Raw genomic sequence first — 17,588 nt, 5'->3', positions numbered from 1 at the left:
TTAGCAAACATTATTAATTAGAGGCAAAACTTTTAAATCTTTAAATATTAACAAAAGATCTCCTTTTCCAAACAGGTTTTTTACTTTGCCATCTTATAGCCCAAAACAGAAGACTATACTTTGCTATCATTTCCTGAAAAGGCACTAATTAAAATTTGATAGTTTGGAGGATAAGCTATGAATCTAAGCTGCAGCCTGACGTGAAGAAATACCAAGGAATTTCTAAGAGTAAGAGCCAACAACTGAAAGACTTCGGAGTTTCCTTACCATCACCCTGCATGTCTGAAGTCCATAGTGTCAGATTATCACGTAACAACTGCATGATAAGTGTAGAGTCCTTATAGCTTTCTTCACTCAGCGTATCCAGTTCTGCAATTGCATCATCAAAAGCTGCTTTTGCCAACCTGCAAGTATTTACAGAAATGTATTACAAAAATAAGCTCAAGTCCAGAAACAATTAGAAATGACATTTAGATACCACTCTTTTTTTCAATTATCCCACAGTATATAATAGTAACACTGAGTACTTGGATTTAGGCGTTGAAATAAAGGAAAATTAACTTTCTACTTAATTTTGTAATCTATCAACTTTGGAGCTAGTGGAACTTTTGGAGCATCACTTCTTACTGTGCTTATAACAAGCCTATCAGTAAACAGATTATATAGACCAAATTCCAAACTAAAGCACCACCAAAATACATGAATAAAGGTATTTCCAAATTCTAATCAATAGCTCACTTATTTAATAGTTTTAACACAAAAGCATTTTTTCAAAAAATAAAGGAAGCAAAAAAAAGGGACAATACAGAACCCATGGAAAAGTAATCATATAAGTTATTTACTGTAATTTAAAAGAAACAAAATCCACATTTACGGAGAACCGTGTACTATGCACAAGTGAATACTGGACACTGGTGGGGAACAGAAAAGAGCAAAGAAACATAATCTGAGTCCACAATAAACTTTAAACATCTAGAAATAGAGGACTGACACATAAATAACTATTATGAAAGAATGAAGGGCTATTCTGAACAAAGTGTTTCAGGGACCCAGAAGCAGAACAAATGGGGAAGTCATAACTGATCTAATTTAGGGCCGGCCCGGTGGCTAAGGCAGTTGGAGCTCCATGCTCCTAACTCCGAAGGCTGCTGGTTGGATTCCCACATGGTCCAGTGGGCTCTCAACCACAAGGCTGCCTGTTCTACTCCGACTCCCACAAGGGATGGTGGGCTGTGCCCCCTACAACTAACAACGGCAACTGGACCTGGAGCTGAACTGCTGCACCCTCCACAACTAAGACTGAAAGGACAACTTGACTTGGAAAAAATCTTGGAAGTACACACTGTTCCCCAATAAAATCCTGTTCCCCTTCCCCAATAAAATCTTTTAAAAAAAAATTGAACTAATTTAATGGATAGGAAAAGAGCATAAATGGCACACTTCAGATTAAAGCAAAAACCTGAGCAAAGGCATGGAGGTGACTTGTCTGAAGCCACCCATGTATGGGACAGCTAGACTGGAGAATGACAATGAAAGACTCAACCAATACTATAAACCAAACATATAGCTGTATCTTCAGTTAAGACATATCTATTTGGACAAACTCAACTAGCCGTTTAGAATGTTTTTAGATGAATAATGGTTTGCATTCAAATGAATCCACCTTACATTAGGAAAATCTCTTTCATGGAATAGCTGGTTCCTACATACTCAAGAATACTGAACGTACAAAAAGGACAAATACAGATGACCCTTGAACATGGGTTTGAATTGCATGGGTCCACTGATACATAATTTTTATTCAATGAATAGTATATTAGAAAAAATTTTGGAGATCTGCAACAATTTGAAAAAACTCACAAACCACATACACATAGCCTAGAAACAATAAAAATATTAAGAAAATATCATGTATGTGTAAAATATATGTATTTTCCTTATCGTTTTCTTAATAACATTTTCTTTTCTCTGGTTTATTTTATTGTAAGAATACAGTATATAATACATATAACATACGAAATATGCGTTGACTGTTTATGTTATCAGTAAGACTTCTGGTCAAAAGCAGGCTATTAGCAATTAAGTTTTTAAGAAGTCAAAAGTTAATGTAGATTTCTCACTGTGCAGGGGGAGGTCAGAGCCCCTAACCCTCTTATTGTTCAAGGGTCAACTGTGTATTACTCCAATTATATGAGGTACCTACCTAAACTAGCCAAACTCAGCAATTACCAGAGGCTTAGGAGAGGGGAAATATGGCGTTACTGTCTCACGGTTATAATTTGTTTCAAGTGATAAAAAAGTTTTGGAAATATATAGTGGTGTCGTTGAACATTTTTAAATGGTTAGAATAATAAATCTCATATAACGTATATTTCACCATAATTTTTAAAAAGTAAAAACCTATGTGCATAAAGATATTCCTTAAGTTGGTTATTTATATTAAAACTTGGAATAGTTTAATACATCAATGAGATAGAAAACTATTTAAAAATGTAAAATACAAAATGGTACGTATAAGAGCATAAGCATTACTATATTAAAAATACACCCGCAAAGACTGAAAGCTAATATACAAAAATGAAGACAATTTTCTAATTCCTCTCTCACCCTCTCTTAATAAGTTAGAAATTCTTTTTAATCTACTAATAAAATTTTTCCCTATCAACATAATTATCCTGCTATCCTAGTGAACTGAGGTAAGTATGTCTTGAATTGAGGTAGGTCTGTTTTTACATTATCCAAAATATTTTCACTGAGAGCCAAAAGAATTCTTTATTACACAGCCAAACCTTCAAAGGCGGTCCCAGGGAACGAGACAGAAAAACAAACAGCTCTTTTCCTTTGTAACTTTTTTCACGTTCACCATGAGAGCTTTTATTCTTTCTTGACTTACCTGCAGGCACGGTCAGGGGAATTAAGAATTTCATAGTAGAATACGGAGAAATTGAGAGCAAGACCCAAACGAATCGGATGCGTGGGTGGAAGTTCTGTCATTGCAATATCACTAGCAGCTTTATAAGCCACTAGGCTGTTCTCGGCAGCCTCCTTCCTGTCATTTCCTGTGGCAAATTCAGCCAGATACCTGTGGTAGTCCCCTTTCCTAAAACAAAACAAAAAAACAGAATTAGGAATAATGCTTTTTAAATGAAAAATAAACTTAAAAACTTTCTATGTAAAAGAGATTTAACAATCAACAGGTATACTTAAATAATTTTAAAAAGTCTTTTTCAGGAATGACTGACTCATCTATTTAGTTTTCCTCCTTAGAGAGTTCAGATTGCCAAACATAAGCAAAATCTTAAGAAAAATTAATGAAAAATCTTAAAATGAAATAAGTTATCACTTCATAGACTAAAATTAAATACCAAAGTGGTTCCAAAGAATGTCACAACAGTTTGCTAATCATGAAATAAAACTTCTGTATAAAAATGTTAAGATTAAACTAGGTAAGCACTGCAGTAGCTGGGGGAACCCCACAGGTAAATGAATGTAAATAGGTAAAGCAAACACCTTAGCACATTTTTACAGTTAATAGTGTGACCATCTAAATTCAACAGTAATATTTCATTAGCACGTAATTTGCAAATGAGTATACAAAAATTAATTTGAGAATTACTCCTCCCATCTATAACTATCCTTACAACATTAAACAACTATTCTTAAAGTTGAAAACCTACATAGAAAAAATGATTCTAAGAAGGCCAACATTTAATCTGACATTTTGCCTTCTAATATAGAACCTACATTTTATAATAGAAAACCTTGGACTCGCCAGTGTTAGCTGCTGGAATGAGGTGTTTGTCCAGTACATCCAGAATGTCACAACAGATTAACTTTAATTCAGTCTCAACCTGGGGAAAAAAAAGGTCAAAAAGTGTTTATGTCTAAGAAATTATATAAATTAGCACACATTCTACCTCTCGTTTTGAAGAGAGCCATATTAAACAGAGTATGCATTCCTTTCTAAACCCCCACCCACTCCTCTTAGTAAAGTTGCCTCGAGGTTATAGAAATTTTCTTCTTTCTAGTGCTATTACTTAAGTGTTGTTTTTTTTCACTTTTATGTATTCTTCCGTGGTTTTTCTTTTTAAGTGCTTTTTTAAAAAAATGAATTCATAGCTCAGGTACAGAAGAGTAACACTAATTTACTTCTTAAGTGCTGTGCACTTATATTAACTTTTTAAATAAGGTAACAACTATTGACTCCATTTACATTGGAAAACAAAGATTATGATATCTGCCCCAAGTTCACCAACTTAAAGAACTTAAGAGGCAGGGCTAGGATTTGAACCAGGGGAGTTCGCATGCCTACCGTCAGTTTACAAGGGGTGGAATAAAAATTCAAACCAATGCAATTTGCTTGCCTCTAGTGCTCAGATTCCTAATCACTGCCATGCTCAACAGTCAATCACTTTAGTGGTAGAGATCCATAGCCAGTCGTGGCACCAAAACTCTTCATACCAAAATAAATATTGCCTCTCATCTCAATTCATTTTTCATGCCAAAAAAGCACACCACTTCCCCCACACACATAAATATACACGAAGTCTGACAACTAAGTCTGACAATTAAGTTCGCGAACTTGTTGCAACCATGTTGCTAACCTTTTTTATCAGAGGGATTATTTTGAATTTATACTAACTAGTTAATGACATTTACTATTTGGAAGTGCTGAAAAGGTTACATGAAAAAAATTAAACGACCTGAACTTTTCACCAACAATTCATGGCTCTTGCATCACAATGCACCAGCTCACAGGGCACTGTCTGTGAGGGAGTTTTTAGCCAGTAAACAAATAACTGTATTGGAACACCCTCCCTCCTCACCTGATCTGGCCCCCAATGACTTCTTTCTATACCTGAAGATAGAGAAAGACATTTTGATGACATTCAGGACATCAAGGGTAATACGACGACAGCTCTGATGGCCATTCCAGAAAGAGTTCCAAAATTGCTCTGAAGGGTGGACTAGGTGCTAGCATCAGTGCATAGCTTCCCAAGGGGAGTACTTCGAAGGTGATCGTAGTGATATTCAGCAATGAGGTATGTCGCACTTTTTCTAGGATGAGTTCACGATCTTCATTGTCTGACCTCATATCTTGCTCTCCTCGTTTTCTATTCATTCAGTGACCCTGCTGAACCTTTCCCAAGTTCTTCTCATGCTCTCTGTAATCTACTTTCCTTTGTAAATAATTTTCCCACTCTCTCCTTTCCTATGATCTTATCCTGACCCTAAATGAAACTATAGCTCTTTCCTGAATAAACTACCTCCCCTGTGGCTTTTAAAGTAGAGCTTGCTCTAGGAGAAGGAAGATTTCTGAATTTTCTTAGGTCCTCACTGACTCGGTATAACTGCTCTCCTATTACTCCAAACCCCTCCTTCTTGGAAGCTCATCCTTTAGGTTCTAATTTCTCAGTTTCTGTCATCAACAGAATCTGTAGGCCCTGCAGCCACACTGAGTACCTACAGCCTACCTCTCCAATTCTTGGAATCACACCAAAGTATTATCACCCATGTTTCTTTCAACACAGTTCCTTGATCTCAACTCCATGACCTTCACTTGTCAGTACCCCTAACTGTGGCTCCTCTATCCTAGAAGTCTTAAATTCTAACATTTCACTGCTGGACTATAACTTCCTTTTTTAGTTATTTTACTCCTGTTATTCCTACTTAGGGACTCATTAAGACCTTCAGCCTCTTGAATCTTTCATCTCCCAATTTATCAGTACCTCTCTACTTCCCATTTCCTTTCCTAATTAGCCCAAATCCCACATCTAACACAAGACTTCTCTTTCTTCACTTTCAACTTTCTCATTTCCTCACCCCTCTGAGACACCAAACTTGTCTGACAATCTATATTCTTTGTTCCAACATATTTGAGGGTAATGGTCACAGTGAGATCAGCTCACCAAGCTTCTACGTGAGTTAAGTTAATCAAGTTGTTAATCGTTCAGATATGTTAAGCACTCAGAACCTTAGTTTTCCCGTCTATAAATTGGAGTAATACCTACCCTTTACAGGGGTCATTTAAAGATTAAATACAATATCGTGCGCAATTACGTACATTATAAATATCTTCCCACTCAGAAGAGTTTCCAGCAGAGCTGGAGATAGTCACCTGTGTTTTCCCTTTCCCTCCCCTTGATGAGCGCACTCCCACGCTCCTTGGCGCCCGCTTCTGTAATCTCCCTCGCTGCACTGTGTTCATATACCTACGTCTTCGTCTAGGATGCTTCTCCACAGCAGCACACCTGACATTTGGGGATCACCTGTTGTTGCGGGGGGCTGCCCTATGCACAGAACAACGTTTAGCAGCATCCCTCCTCCTTCCCACTAGATGCCAGGAGCACCCTTCAAGTTGCGACAACCAAAAATGTCTCTGGACATTGCCAAATGTCCTCTGAGAAGCAAAACCACCCTCTGATTGAGAACCACTATGCAATATCAATGGCTAGCAAACCTCTTGGACCAAAACCCACAGTAAGAAAAATATTATATAAATGTATATAAACATGTATGAGGCAAATATTTGTTAAATTGCCGAGTGGTAATTTCAAATCACTCTATGAAGTATTTTGCAGTTACAACAATAAAAACAAAGATTAAATTAGTTTTTCACTTGTGCGCTGCTCAAAATTGAACACCACTCTCTGCAGCTTCCAGGGAAAAAAGTTCTCCACCTCTGTCTTGAAATATTATATAGCCTGTAATTCCTAATTCAGGTGAGTAAAAGATGCAAGTCCATTAAAATATAAAATATCTATTACACATATACAACAAGTGTATACTACGCTGTGATCTAAAATATCCAACACCTAAGGCACCTTTCTTTAAAGATATCCAGGATACGACAATCTCACCATTTGCCGATATTCCCGAATCATTTTTAGTTTGTCTTCTCCTCCCTTGTTTTCTTCTTTCTGTTCAATGCTGCTGATTATTCTCCAGGAAGCTCTTCTAGCTCCAATCACATTTTTATATGCAACAGATAGGAGGTTTCTTTCTTCAACTGTCAACTCCACATCCATCCCTGCTACTTTCTTCATTGATTCCACCATTTCTATACAAGAAAATAAAATAGACCGCAAAAACTAAGTTTTGTTAACATATCTCGTTTCAGTAGGTCTTTTTTCTGTTAAGCTAATATAAAATAAAAAAATTTTAGTGAAAATACAATAAAAACTAACGTGAGTAAAAAACTAAAAGAAAGTAAACTAAGAGCCTAGAACAAGAGAATCTGAACTATACGTTGTATGGAATCAGAACAACTTCAAACAGTACCTAGTAGTATATAGTATGGTTTGGCAGCCTCTCTCTCATATTAAATAAGGTAACTAGGAACACACACCTACTTATTTCCCAGTAAAAATAATTGAGCTGGCAGTTTAAGACAAAGATTACAAATTCACAGGCTCTATCTAACATGTATTTTCTTACAAATAAATTATTTCCAAATACAGATAAAGTATGTTTCCCAAATAAGAGTTACGGGAGGAAGGGGAATTCATTCACATAGCAAACATGTACTGAGCATTTGGTTATTATCTTTGGATGTTCCCATCCTTCCTCCTTCAGGACACTGCACACCTCCTATGAATTCATTCATCGGCAAAACTCTTGATGGTTCCCATTTGTTACCACTAGGTGGCAAGCAAAGAAAGAGGCCCAGATAATCCTTGGGAGACCCCAAGTATAGGGAAAAAAATAGGTAACACAATGTAAAGGAAGAACCAGAAACTGCTCAGTAAACACTAACTGAATAAATACATTAATGAAAACTATGCTTTTAGAGAAAACTAAATGCTGTATTACCAGTGGCTCTCCAACTTCAGTGATTCAGAATTTCGGTGATGAGACCCACGGGCCTGCATTTTAACACGCACCCTTATAGCATTCGTTAACACTCTAAGCATAAGCATACCTTAAGGTATGACGCAGACGGTGACTTTATGAAACACTGCTTAATGGTATGTTAAATTACGTGTAATCCCAGGAAAATACCTGTTTTAAAAAATTATCGTTTCAGGAATATCAGTTAATACAAATATTAAGATGTAATGTCTTTGAAAAACAGTTCACTAGTTTCTTATATAATCCAACACCCTAAGAATCAGCAACCCCACTCCTAGGTATTACCCAGTAAAAATAAAAATATAAATAAAATAAAAATGTATATTCACAAACACTTTTACACAAATGTTCACAGCAACTTTATTCTTAATAGCCAGAAGATGAAAACAACCCAATTGTCTGTCTATATGATGGAATACTACTCAAGAATAAAAATGAATTTCAAAACTTCATGCTAACTGAAAAAAACAGACCAAAAAAGACAGTATGATTCCACTTGAATCGAGTTATAGAAAATACATAACTATAAAGACAGAAAGCAAATTAAGTGGTTTCCAGGGTATGGGGGTGAAGTGAGGGGTTTGTGTGCAAAGGAATACAAGGAAAATTGAGGTGGGGGGAGGAATAGAATTGTTCTACTGTGGTAACAGTTACACAACTTAATGCATGTATCAAAACAATGATTTGTACATTTAAAAGTGGTATACTTTATCGTATATAAATTAGACCTCAATAAAGCTAATAAAGCAGTTCTGAAAAATGCAGTTTTTAGAAAGTGCGTTTTTAATATACATCTAGTCACAGGATGTGGAGTACAGCATAAGAATAGTCAGTGGAAGTGTAACAGCTGCTTATATACCATATCAAAGGGGTAGATTAGGGGAGAGGGGCTATCACTTTGAGAGGGGTATAAATGTCAATTATGGTGTTTTGTACACCTGAAACTAATTTTTAAAAGTGCATATTCAAAAATGCAGTTCTAAAACAAGGAATATTAGGGAATATGGTGATAAGACAATTTGTAGGAGCCTAGTCATTCATTTCAAACATCCAATGTTTGAAAAACCATAGTCATGGAAAAAAGGCTAAATTTAGGGCCAGTGGAGTAAAAGGGTTTCATTTCAAGCTCACTTCTACAATTACTAGTTGGTTTTCAAAAACTAATAAACAAATCAAACATACCTCAGAGGTAAAACAAATTCATAGATACAGAGAACAAACTGGTGGTTGCCAGGTGGGAGAGGGGTTGGGGGACTGAGTGAAAACGATGAAGGTATTAAGTACATACTGGCAGTTACAAAATAGTCACGGGGATGTAAAAGTACAGCACAGGGAATGTAGTCAATAAAATTGTACCGTGTTTCCCCAAAAATAAGCCCCAGTTAAGATCACTGGACAGATCACTGGCATTTAGCACGTTATGACGATGTTCCAGAAGAAGATGACATGACTGTATTTGAATAAATGTAGATTGTTGTACATGAAAAAATAAGACATCCCCTGAAAATATGCCCTAATGCATCTTTTGGAGCAAAAATTAAGACCCGGTCTAATTTTCGAGGAAACACGGTAATAACTATATATGGTGCCAGGAGGGTACTAGGCTTATCAGAGGATCACTTCATAAGTTATATAAATGTTGGGCCAGCCCGGTGGCTCAGGCAATTAGAGCACCATGCTCCTGACTCCGAAGGCTGCCGGTTCGATTCCCACATGGGCCATTGGGCTCTCAACCACAAGGTTGCCGGTTCGATTCCTCGAGTCCCGCAAGGGATGGTGGGCTCTGCCCCCTGCAACTAAGATTGAACAGGCACCTTGAGCTGAGCTGCCACTGAGCTCCCGGATGGCTCAGTTGGTTGGAGCGCATCTTCTCAACCACAAGGTTGCCGGTTCGACTCCTGCAAGGGATGGTGGGCTGCGCCCCCTGCAACTAGCAACGGCAACTGGACCTGGAGCTGAGCTGCGCCCTCCACAACTAAGACTGAAAGGACAACTTGACTTGGAAAAAAGTCCTGGAAGTACACACTGTTCCCCAATAAAGTCCTATTCCCCTTCCCCAATTAAATAAATAAATAAATAAATAGATAGATAGATAGTCTAATCACTATGCTGTACACCTGAAACTAGTATAATAGTGTTGACTGTAATTGAAAATTTAAAAAAATTTAAGCAAACCATTAATTCACTTTTCTAAATTGGTCCCCCAAAAACAATGAAAAAAATAACCTAGCTACACCAAAAAGAATATTAATTCTTTAAAATTGTAGGACTTTGCAACACTATATGTGGGAAAACTATACACAATATCTAAACCCATCAAAAATTTAATAATGATCTGTCTCTGGGAACTATTCCAGATGGTCTAGATTTTCTTCAAATTTCTGTGCTTTAAAATTTTTCAACAAAGAACAGTATTTTTAAAGTGTGGAGGGAAATATATTTAAAAGACTCAATATAGACTACTATCCCTGAATCAGTTAAGTATATAATTCCCTTCATTTAGAAAGCCACAAAACAATGCACAGAAGACTGATACAACTACAGAAGCAGCAGTTACCCACTTTTATTAACAGCTTTATTGATCTCTAATTCACATACAATTCACCCGTTTAAATCGTACAACCGTCACTACAACCAATTTTATAACATTTTCATCACTCGAAAAAGAAAAGCTCCATAACCATTCGCAGTCACTCCCGTTACCCACAACTCGCTCACCGCAGGCAACCACTCATCAATCTACTTTTCATCTCTATGGATATATAAACGGGACCATGTAATATGCTGCCTGTTATGACTGGCTTCTTTCACCTGGCATGTTTCAAGGTTCATTCATAGTGCGGCACCTACCAATACTTCACTTACTATATATATGGACACACCACATTTTATTTATCCCTTCATCAGTTAATGGACATTTCAGTTGAAGTTCCTTTATTTTGGGGGGGGGCTATTATGAATAATGTTGCTGTGAACATTAGTATGTTTTCAAGTCTCGTGTGTATGTATGTGTGTGAGCGTGTGTGTATACATACACACATATAACACCTAGGAGTGGAAGTGCAGGGTCACATGGTAACTTTGAGGAACTGCCAAACTGTTTTTAACACGTTGCGTACGGATCACGAGAATCTTCACGAGGGATTTAAACCCCGCCGTACGCAACGTGTTAATAGGAGCTACACCATTTTTACATTCCCACCAGCAATGTAAGAGGATTCTAATTTCTCCATATTTTCACCAACACTAGTTTCCTTTTTTTAAAAAAAGTCATCCAAGTGGGTATAAAAGTGGTTGGTATCTCATGGTTTTGATCTGCATTTCCTTGGCCATTTGTAGATATTCTGGGGAAAATATTTATATGCTTTGCCAATTTTTTAATTGAGTTATTTGCCTTTTTACTGCTGAGTTGTAGGGGTTACTTGTAAAACCCCAACTATTCCTCTTCATCTTCAGCAATTTCCCCATTCCTGAAGGTAGCAGGTTAAGGGATAGTGGAGTAGCAAAAGTCTAGAAGAGGAAAGAGCCTTCCTACTACCACTAAAAGTTCTACAATCAATGTTTTGTACAAATTATGACTATAATGAAGCTCTTATGATGACACTGGTGTCATCCTTATCACTTTACCAGCAACAGAAGCATGATCTGAACTGTGACACAGCCCACAAACTATGTTAAAGCTCTGATTTATCCAGTCTAGAAGGACCACACCCTCAAACCTCCATCAATAGAGGATTAACACCAATTATATTCACATAAATTTCTCAACTAGCATTTCATGAAATCATCTTAGCAGCAACCATTTCATCAATGTGATCTAAGCATTTCTGAGACAGGGAAAACTGTCAAATCTGTTTACAGCAAATATGATCATAATTTATGACCAGAGAACTGCGACTCATGGTTAAATCACTATTGCGGATGCAAGCAAAGGCATTTTGGTACATGAAGTTTGGGCAATAAAATACAATTTCTGGGACTTCTGTTAGTTTGGGGACAATGGGTAGCTGAACATCACTACTGTTACAGAAACTCTGGGACATATAATCCCCACAACTCAAAAAGGGCATCTTAAATATGCTGATTAAAACTGTTTTGGGGCGGCCGGATGGCTCAGCTGGTTAGAGCACGAGCTCTCAACAAGGTTCCAGTTCGATTCCCACATGGGATAGTGGGCTGCACCCCCTGCAACTAAGATTGAAAACAGCCACTGGACTTGGAGCTGCTGGGCCCTGGAGATACACACTGTTCCCCAATATTCCCCCATTTAAAAAAAAGGGAAGGGGGCTATGGTTCCAGGTCACTTCCCATTCACTGTGAGCTAATAGCCTAGTTAGACATTCATTACTTTACACCAGTTTGCCTCTATTTGTTACTGGACTATCCTCCCAAAGAGTCAAATATTTTTCACCCAGACTTTAACTTTGGTTCTTGGTTTTGCTCTTTGAAGTATTTACACATTCATTCAGTAAATTCATTTATAAATAAAACACCTCATGCCAAGCACTGTTCCAAATGCTTTGCATGTACAAATGCATTTAATCTTCTCAACAGACCTTTGAAGCAGGTATTATCCTCATTTTATACAAGCAAATTAATGTAGAGGTTAAACTTGCTCAAAAATCAAATTCAGTAGATTACAACACAGGCAATCTGACTCAAGTTGTGTTTTGATTTAATCATATTGCCCCAGATTTGGATTTTTGTTTGAATTCATCTGTACGGGGATCCTTCTATTTGCTTTTATAAGAACAGATTCAAGGAGAAGGGAGAACAGATTCAAGATAGTTTCAATGACAACAAAGACACAAGCTCTTATTAATCCATTAAAATATGATTTATTCCTGCTTAGAACATACCTTTTCACCTCAGTTACCCACCAGTAGATACCCAGTAGAGAGCAGATATTCCCATGCCACTAACACCTCTACATCCACATCCCAAGATTGTCTCTGAAAGCTGGTTAAAACAAGTCTCTTCTGAGTTTCAATTATCTTTTAAAAACAAAGTACAAGATCTACAAGGGGGCACATCTACACTTGACTACAATCTACCACAAGGCCTAATTCTCCAGTTCCTAGTGAGAGGCAAGGTCAGAATGGAAACAAACTGTTCACAATCCGTCATGGGGAAAGGAGCGCGCTCTGTACTGGCTGACACGATTCACGTGCCTTGTACCAAAACATACCAGCTCATAACCATAATTTCTCCCAACATGGAAACAAAAAATGTTTGTCAGCTGTTACAACTCACAATCTTGACTTTAAAGACAGAAAACTGAAACTAAGAGTAACCTGCCTAAAGCCACACAGCTAATAAGTGGTAAAACCAAAATTCAAACTTAGACAATCAAACTTAAGCACCTGAGATCTTAACAACCACATTCTACTAACTTTCCAAGTAGAGTGTTCATAGAAACAAATTCTTAAGTCTAAGAACATTGAGGGCAATCGCCCCGAGTTCCGCAAGTAAAGAGCCTTAGCATCAAACACTGCCTTAAAAAGGTTCAGTCACTTAAGCTTCTGAAGGTCCTGTGTTTACTTTACGTAAAAGTGATCAGTAGGCCAATGACATTTCCTCTTTGCCTACGAATCTGTTTATCTTCCTGGATCAAACTCAAACATCATATTCTGTGAAACGTTCCTATGCTCTCCAATCCATGTTTGTATTTCCCTATGTTAAGGATCAGTGTTTTTCTTCCCATCAAATTTTACCTTTCTAAAAGGACATGAACTGTGTGTATCTTTCTATCTCTATAAAGAGGAACACAATATCTAATGCCACAAAAGGCACACAAATACTTGAAAGAATGAAGAGGGTAAGACACTATGTTAAATTGAGATTGAAAAATACATTCTGGTGGGCTTGACTGTCCTAGGTAAATGAAACCTGTTTAAGGATCCTCTCTAGATAGAACCAGACTCTATACAGTCTTTTCTCAGCAATTTCAATAGGCCCTTTGCTGCAGCCCATTTTATTTAGAAGAAAATTTTATTATGTCTCTCCCTAAAGAAGTCTCTGAGGCCCAAAAACCATCCTGAAGGTCTGAGGTCTGTTCGTTAAATATATATCAGGGGTGCCAAAAAAATGAATACACATTTTAAGCAACGTTAACCCTTTGGTCAACGTTGTTTAAGCAGTTCGCCGTAATCAGAAGTGTCTGGACGCTGATGGTAACCACTTTGAGCACCGCTTTTAATTGCGGAAGTCAAATGTGACTTGTATTCATCTTTTGTTATCAGTATATAGTAATAGCTTTTTTTCCTTTCTTAAAATGTTATTTTTTTGGCACCCCCAGCATGTAAGAGGGAATTCACTACAGGTTTCCTATGTTACCACATTTTAGAAAAATGCCTATACATAAAATATTACCAACTAACAAGACTAAGGTATCTAGGGGCTGTCAGGTGGCTCAGGTGGTTGGAGAGCACTCGATTCCCACATGGGCCAGGGAGCTGCACCCTCTAGCTAGATTGAGAACAATAGCTGGGCTGCCGGTGAGCGGCCAGTGGGCAGCATGTGCTGCCGTGAGAGGCCGGTGGTCAGCATGAGCAGCCAGCAACCAGCGCGAGATGCCGTGAGCCGTGATGACCGGCCGGCCGGTGGCCGGCGACCGACTGGCTCAGCCGGAGAGAGCACAAGGCTCATAATACCGTACTGACATGGGTCAGGGAGCTGTGTCCTCCACAGCTAGACCAAGAACAATGGCTTGACTCAGAGCTGGGGGGGGGGGGGGAGAGGAAGGCGGGAGGGGGGAAAAAAGACTGGCATCTACAGAGACTTAAAATATAAAGTATCTAATATTATATGATCTGATCTTGTATAAGAAAGGACTAAAAACCGACACCATTTCATTATACAGTATAAGAGCCAAGGTATTTGGGGATAGCCTGAGAACCCTGCATACTGTATATAGAAGCCTTACTGACTTGTCAAAGGCAGGCAGAATGTATAGGGTTTTAACCTGCCTTTTATAAAGTGGCTGGCTGGTATTAAAAGGGGCGGGGGGGAGGGGGATAAGCCCATCAAAGCAACCTATAACAGAAAATAGAAAAGTGCCACTTTATACAATAACCAGATTTGAGTCCCAATCAAGAGCTCCTACAGCAAAACCATTTAAGAGGAACGAGCTCTTCTTTTCTTTAAACCACTAAGATGATCCTGCACCTCACACCCATTAGGATGGCTACTATTTAAAAAAACAAGGAGTGATGATGATGTGGAGAAAATGGACCTGTGCCCTGTTGGTGGGTGCGTAAAATGGTATGGTTGCTATGTAAAAAAACAGTAAGGTGATTCCCCAAAAAATATTTAAAATAGAACTATATGACCCAGCAATTACAATCTCTGGGTATATAGTGAAAAGAACTGAAAGCAGAGTCTTGAAGAGATAGTTGTACACACATGTTCAAAGCAGCACTACGCATAGCAGCTAAAAGGGGAAGCAACCCGTCTCCACTGATGGAGGAATGCGCAAGCAAAAGGAGGTGTGTGTATATACAACGGAATATCATTCACCCTTAAAAAGAAAGGAAATTCTACAATATGCTACAACATGGATGACTCTTGAGAACATTAATGCTAAGACAAAAAAGCCAGTCACAAAATACAAATACTGCATTAACTGTACTTAGTCGATGTCCTTAGATTAGTTAACATCACAAAGACAGAAAGTATAATGATAGTTTCCAGGGGCTGCGGGAAGGAGAGAATGGAGGAACTGTTTAATGCGTACAGTTTCAGTTTAAGAGTTATTGGGACGAATGGTGGATGGCTGCACAAAAATGTGAATGTATCTAATACCACTAAACTGTACATTTAGAAATGGTTAAGATGGCGGATTTTGTTAAGTGTATTTTAACACACACACACAAAAAGACTAAGATAAGTAGCTCTGCCCCAAACTCTGCAGTCCCTTTCTCAATAAAAAGTAATCCAGATGACAGACGTGACCATGATGGCAGTGGAATCTTCAGATGCCTGGGGACTGCTGAAAAGAAACTCCTCCGAACAAACATGAGAAGAAACTTCAGACAATAAATTTATTTCTGGCTTGCAAGAAGACAAGCTTCACAAATCACTATGTCAAATGGAAAGAATGAGAAGTTATCTTAGGGGTAACACAAAACTATCACAGGGAAAAAGTGTGGCGAAAAAGCAAGGTACCTCTGTAAATTGCAAAACTATAAAATTCACCTTTGTAAAAATCTCTTCAGACCAACTGTTAGTTATCAGGCATGGTTGGTGGTTGTTAGTTTGGGATCCATCAGAATATATTTTATATGCATACACCTGGACTGACATACAGATAAGTCTTTACCCTCTGAGATAGTATAATAGTTCTATTAAACAAGAGCACAAAAGAGGAAGATCTATTGTTAAATCAAAAATGGTAGGGTACGATCTGTACTTTTCAATAAAATGCCACCATCCTTTCCCTCACATTGAGTTTTCCTTTATCACATGATGACTATTACCTTATAGACACTTCACAAAACAACTGAACACTTGGAAATAATGATAAGTACAATAAAAAGATTCACCATCACAGAAAGCCATTCTGCACCAGAAGAGAACAAGGGAAGAGAACATATATTGAAGGATCTTCCCAATTGCTGAGGAAGAGTCTTTTATCCTTTGATGATAAAGGAAAAAACTTAGGGAGTGTCAACAGTTTAGATTTTAAGAATGTTCCCATCTTATGATTATCAAAGAAACTATTAACACTGCGAGCTAGGATCCCTGTATGAAGATGAATGGCTCTTGTACCATATGTAGTAAAAATGTGTCTTCTGGGCTAAAAGTGAGAAAAGAGAAGTACAGCAGCAAAGGAAAACCTGATGTCTGCATGGGGGAGGGGTCTGCAACTAAAAAAATAACCAAAAAGGAACCCAGACCTACGCCAGCAACAGTTATGAGATAGCTAGATTGAGGACCAAAGGGAGAACTAAAAGACCTAAAATAAAAGAGCTCAGGCTGGCCAGAGAACTTAACGTGATAAAATGTCTGCCTTAAAAATCTCAAAACTTAGCTCTGAAGAGATGTGGTTTAGAAATTAAGGAATGAAAAAGAAGGATCTCCACGAGAGAATTAGCGTGCACAGTGTTATGATTCGTTCAGACTGAAGCACGCCACGAAAGCAAAATGTCCTTCATATGGCATGTACGTATTTAACAAACCAGCCAAAGGATGACTTCATTCATTTTTTGAGAAGCTGGCACATAATTCTGAAACAGCTCTGCCTCCCCTAAGATTCTGGAAAGCAGAGAAACCTGGATGTAACCTACTTATTAATAGCATCTCAAAATTGAAAGCACAAGAGACACTAAACACGTTCTAAACCTTTTCTAAAGAATCAATAGCTCTGAATTGTGACTGATGACTCTCCCCACAAGATAGCATAGGTGTTCTTAGAAACAAAATTACTCCCCAAATCTCAGATGCTTTACACAACAAAGGCCTCTTTCTCACTTAAATGTTTAAGTGAGCATCCACCATCTTGGAGTTGGACCATTTGCTACTGAGGCTTCCCTGGTAAGGGAAGCAAGGGGAGAAACAGAAGAATCAAGAAAGGGTTTTGTTCACTGCCCTACACACATTACACATATAACCTCTGCTCACATTTCACTGGCCAAACAGTTCACATGACCCTACTAAGTACAAGAAGTTGGGAAAAGGAGGTTGGGAACACTCCAATGTCTCAACATACCTTTAAAAAAAAAAAAAAATAGCCAATG

At 37.9% G+C, this 17,588-nt stretch overlaps 1 protein-coding gene across 2 annotated transcripts in view; it reads right to left on the bottom strand.

Annotated features, from left to right (window-relative positions):
- YWHAE (tyrosine 3-monooxygenase/tryptophan 5-monooxygenase activation protein epsilon) overlaps positions 1 to 17,588 on the bottom strand; it is a 41,134-nt gene that overhangs the window by 5,117 nt on the left and 18,429 nt on the right. For both annotated transcript variants that reach the window (XM_019755510.2, XM_019755509.2), the window contains exons 2-5: positions 6,861 to 7,060; positions 3,745 to 3,851; positions 2,894 to 3,100; positions 268 to 404 (exon numbers count right to left, since the gene is read on the bottom strand). In XM_019755510.2, coding sequence (XP_019611069.1) covers positions 268 to 404; positions 2,894 to 3,100; positions 3,745 to 3,851; positions 6,861 to 7,060 — 651 coding nt within the window. The remainder of the gene's footprint in view (positions 1 to 267; positions 405 to 2,893; positions 3,101 to 3,744; positions 3,852 to 6,860; positions 7,061 to 17,588) is intronic.

This window comes from Rhinolophus sinicus, linkage group LG15 (assembly GCF_036562045.2).
Source record: "Rhinolophus sinicus isolate RSC01 linkage group LG15, ASM3656204v1, whole genome shotgun sequence".
In the NCBI taxonomy this organism is placed as follows: domain Eukaryota; kingdom Metazoa; phylum Chordata; class Mammalia; order Chiroptera; family Rhinolophidae; genus Rhinolophus; species Rhinolophus sinicus.
Note: the sequence above shows the minus strand (reverse complement) of the source record. Positions and strands in the feature narration are given on the sequence as shown.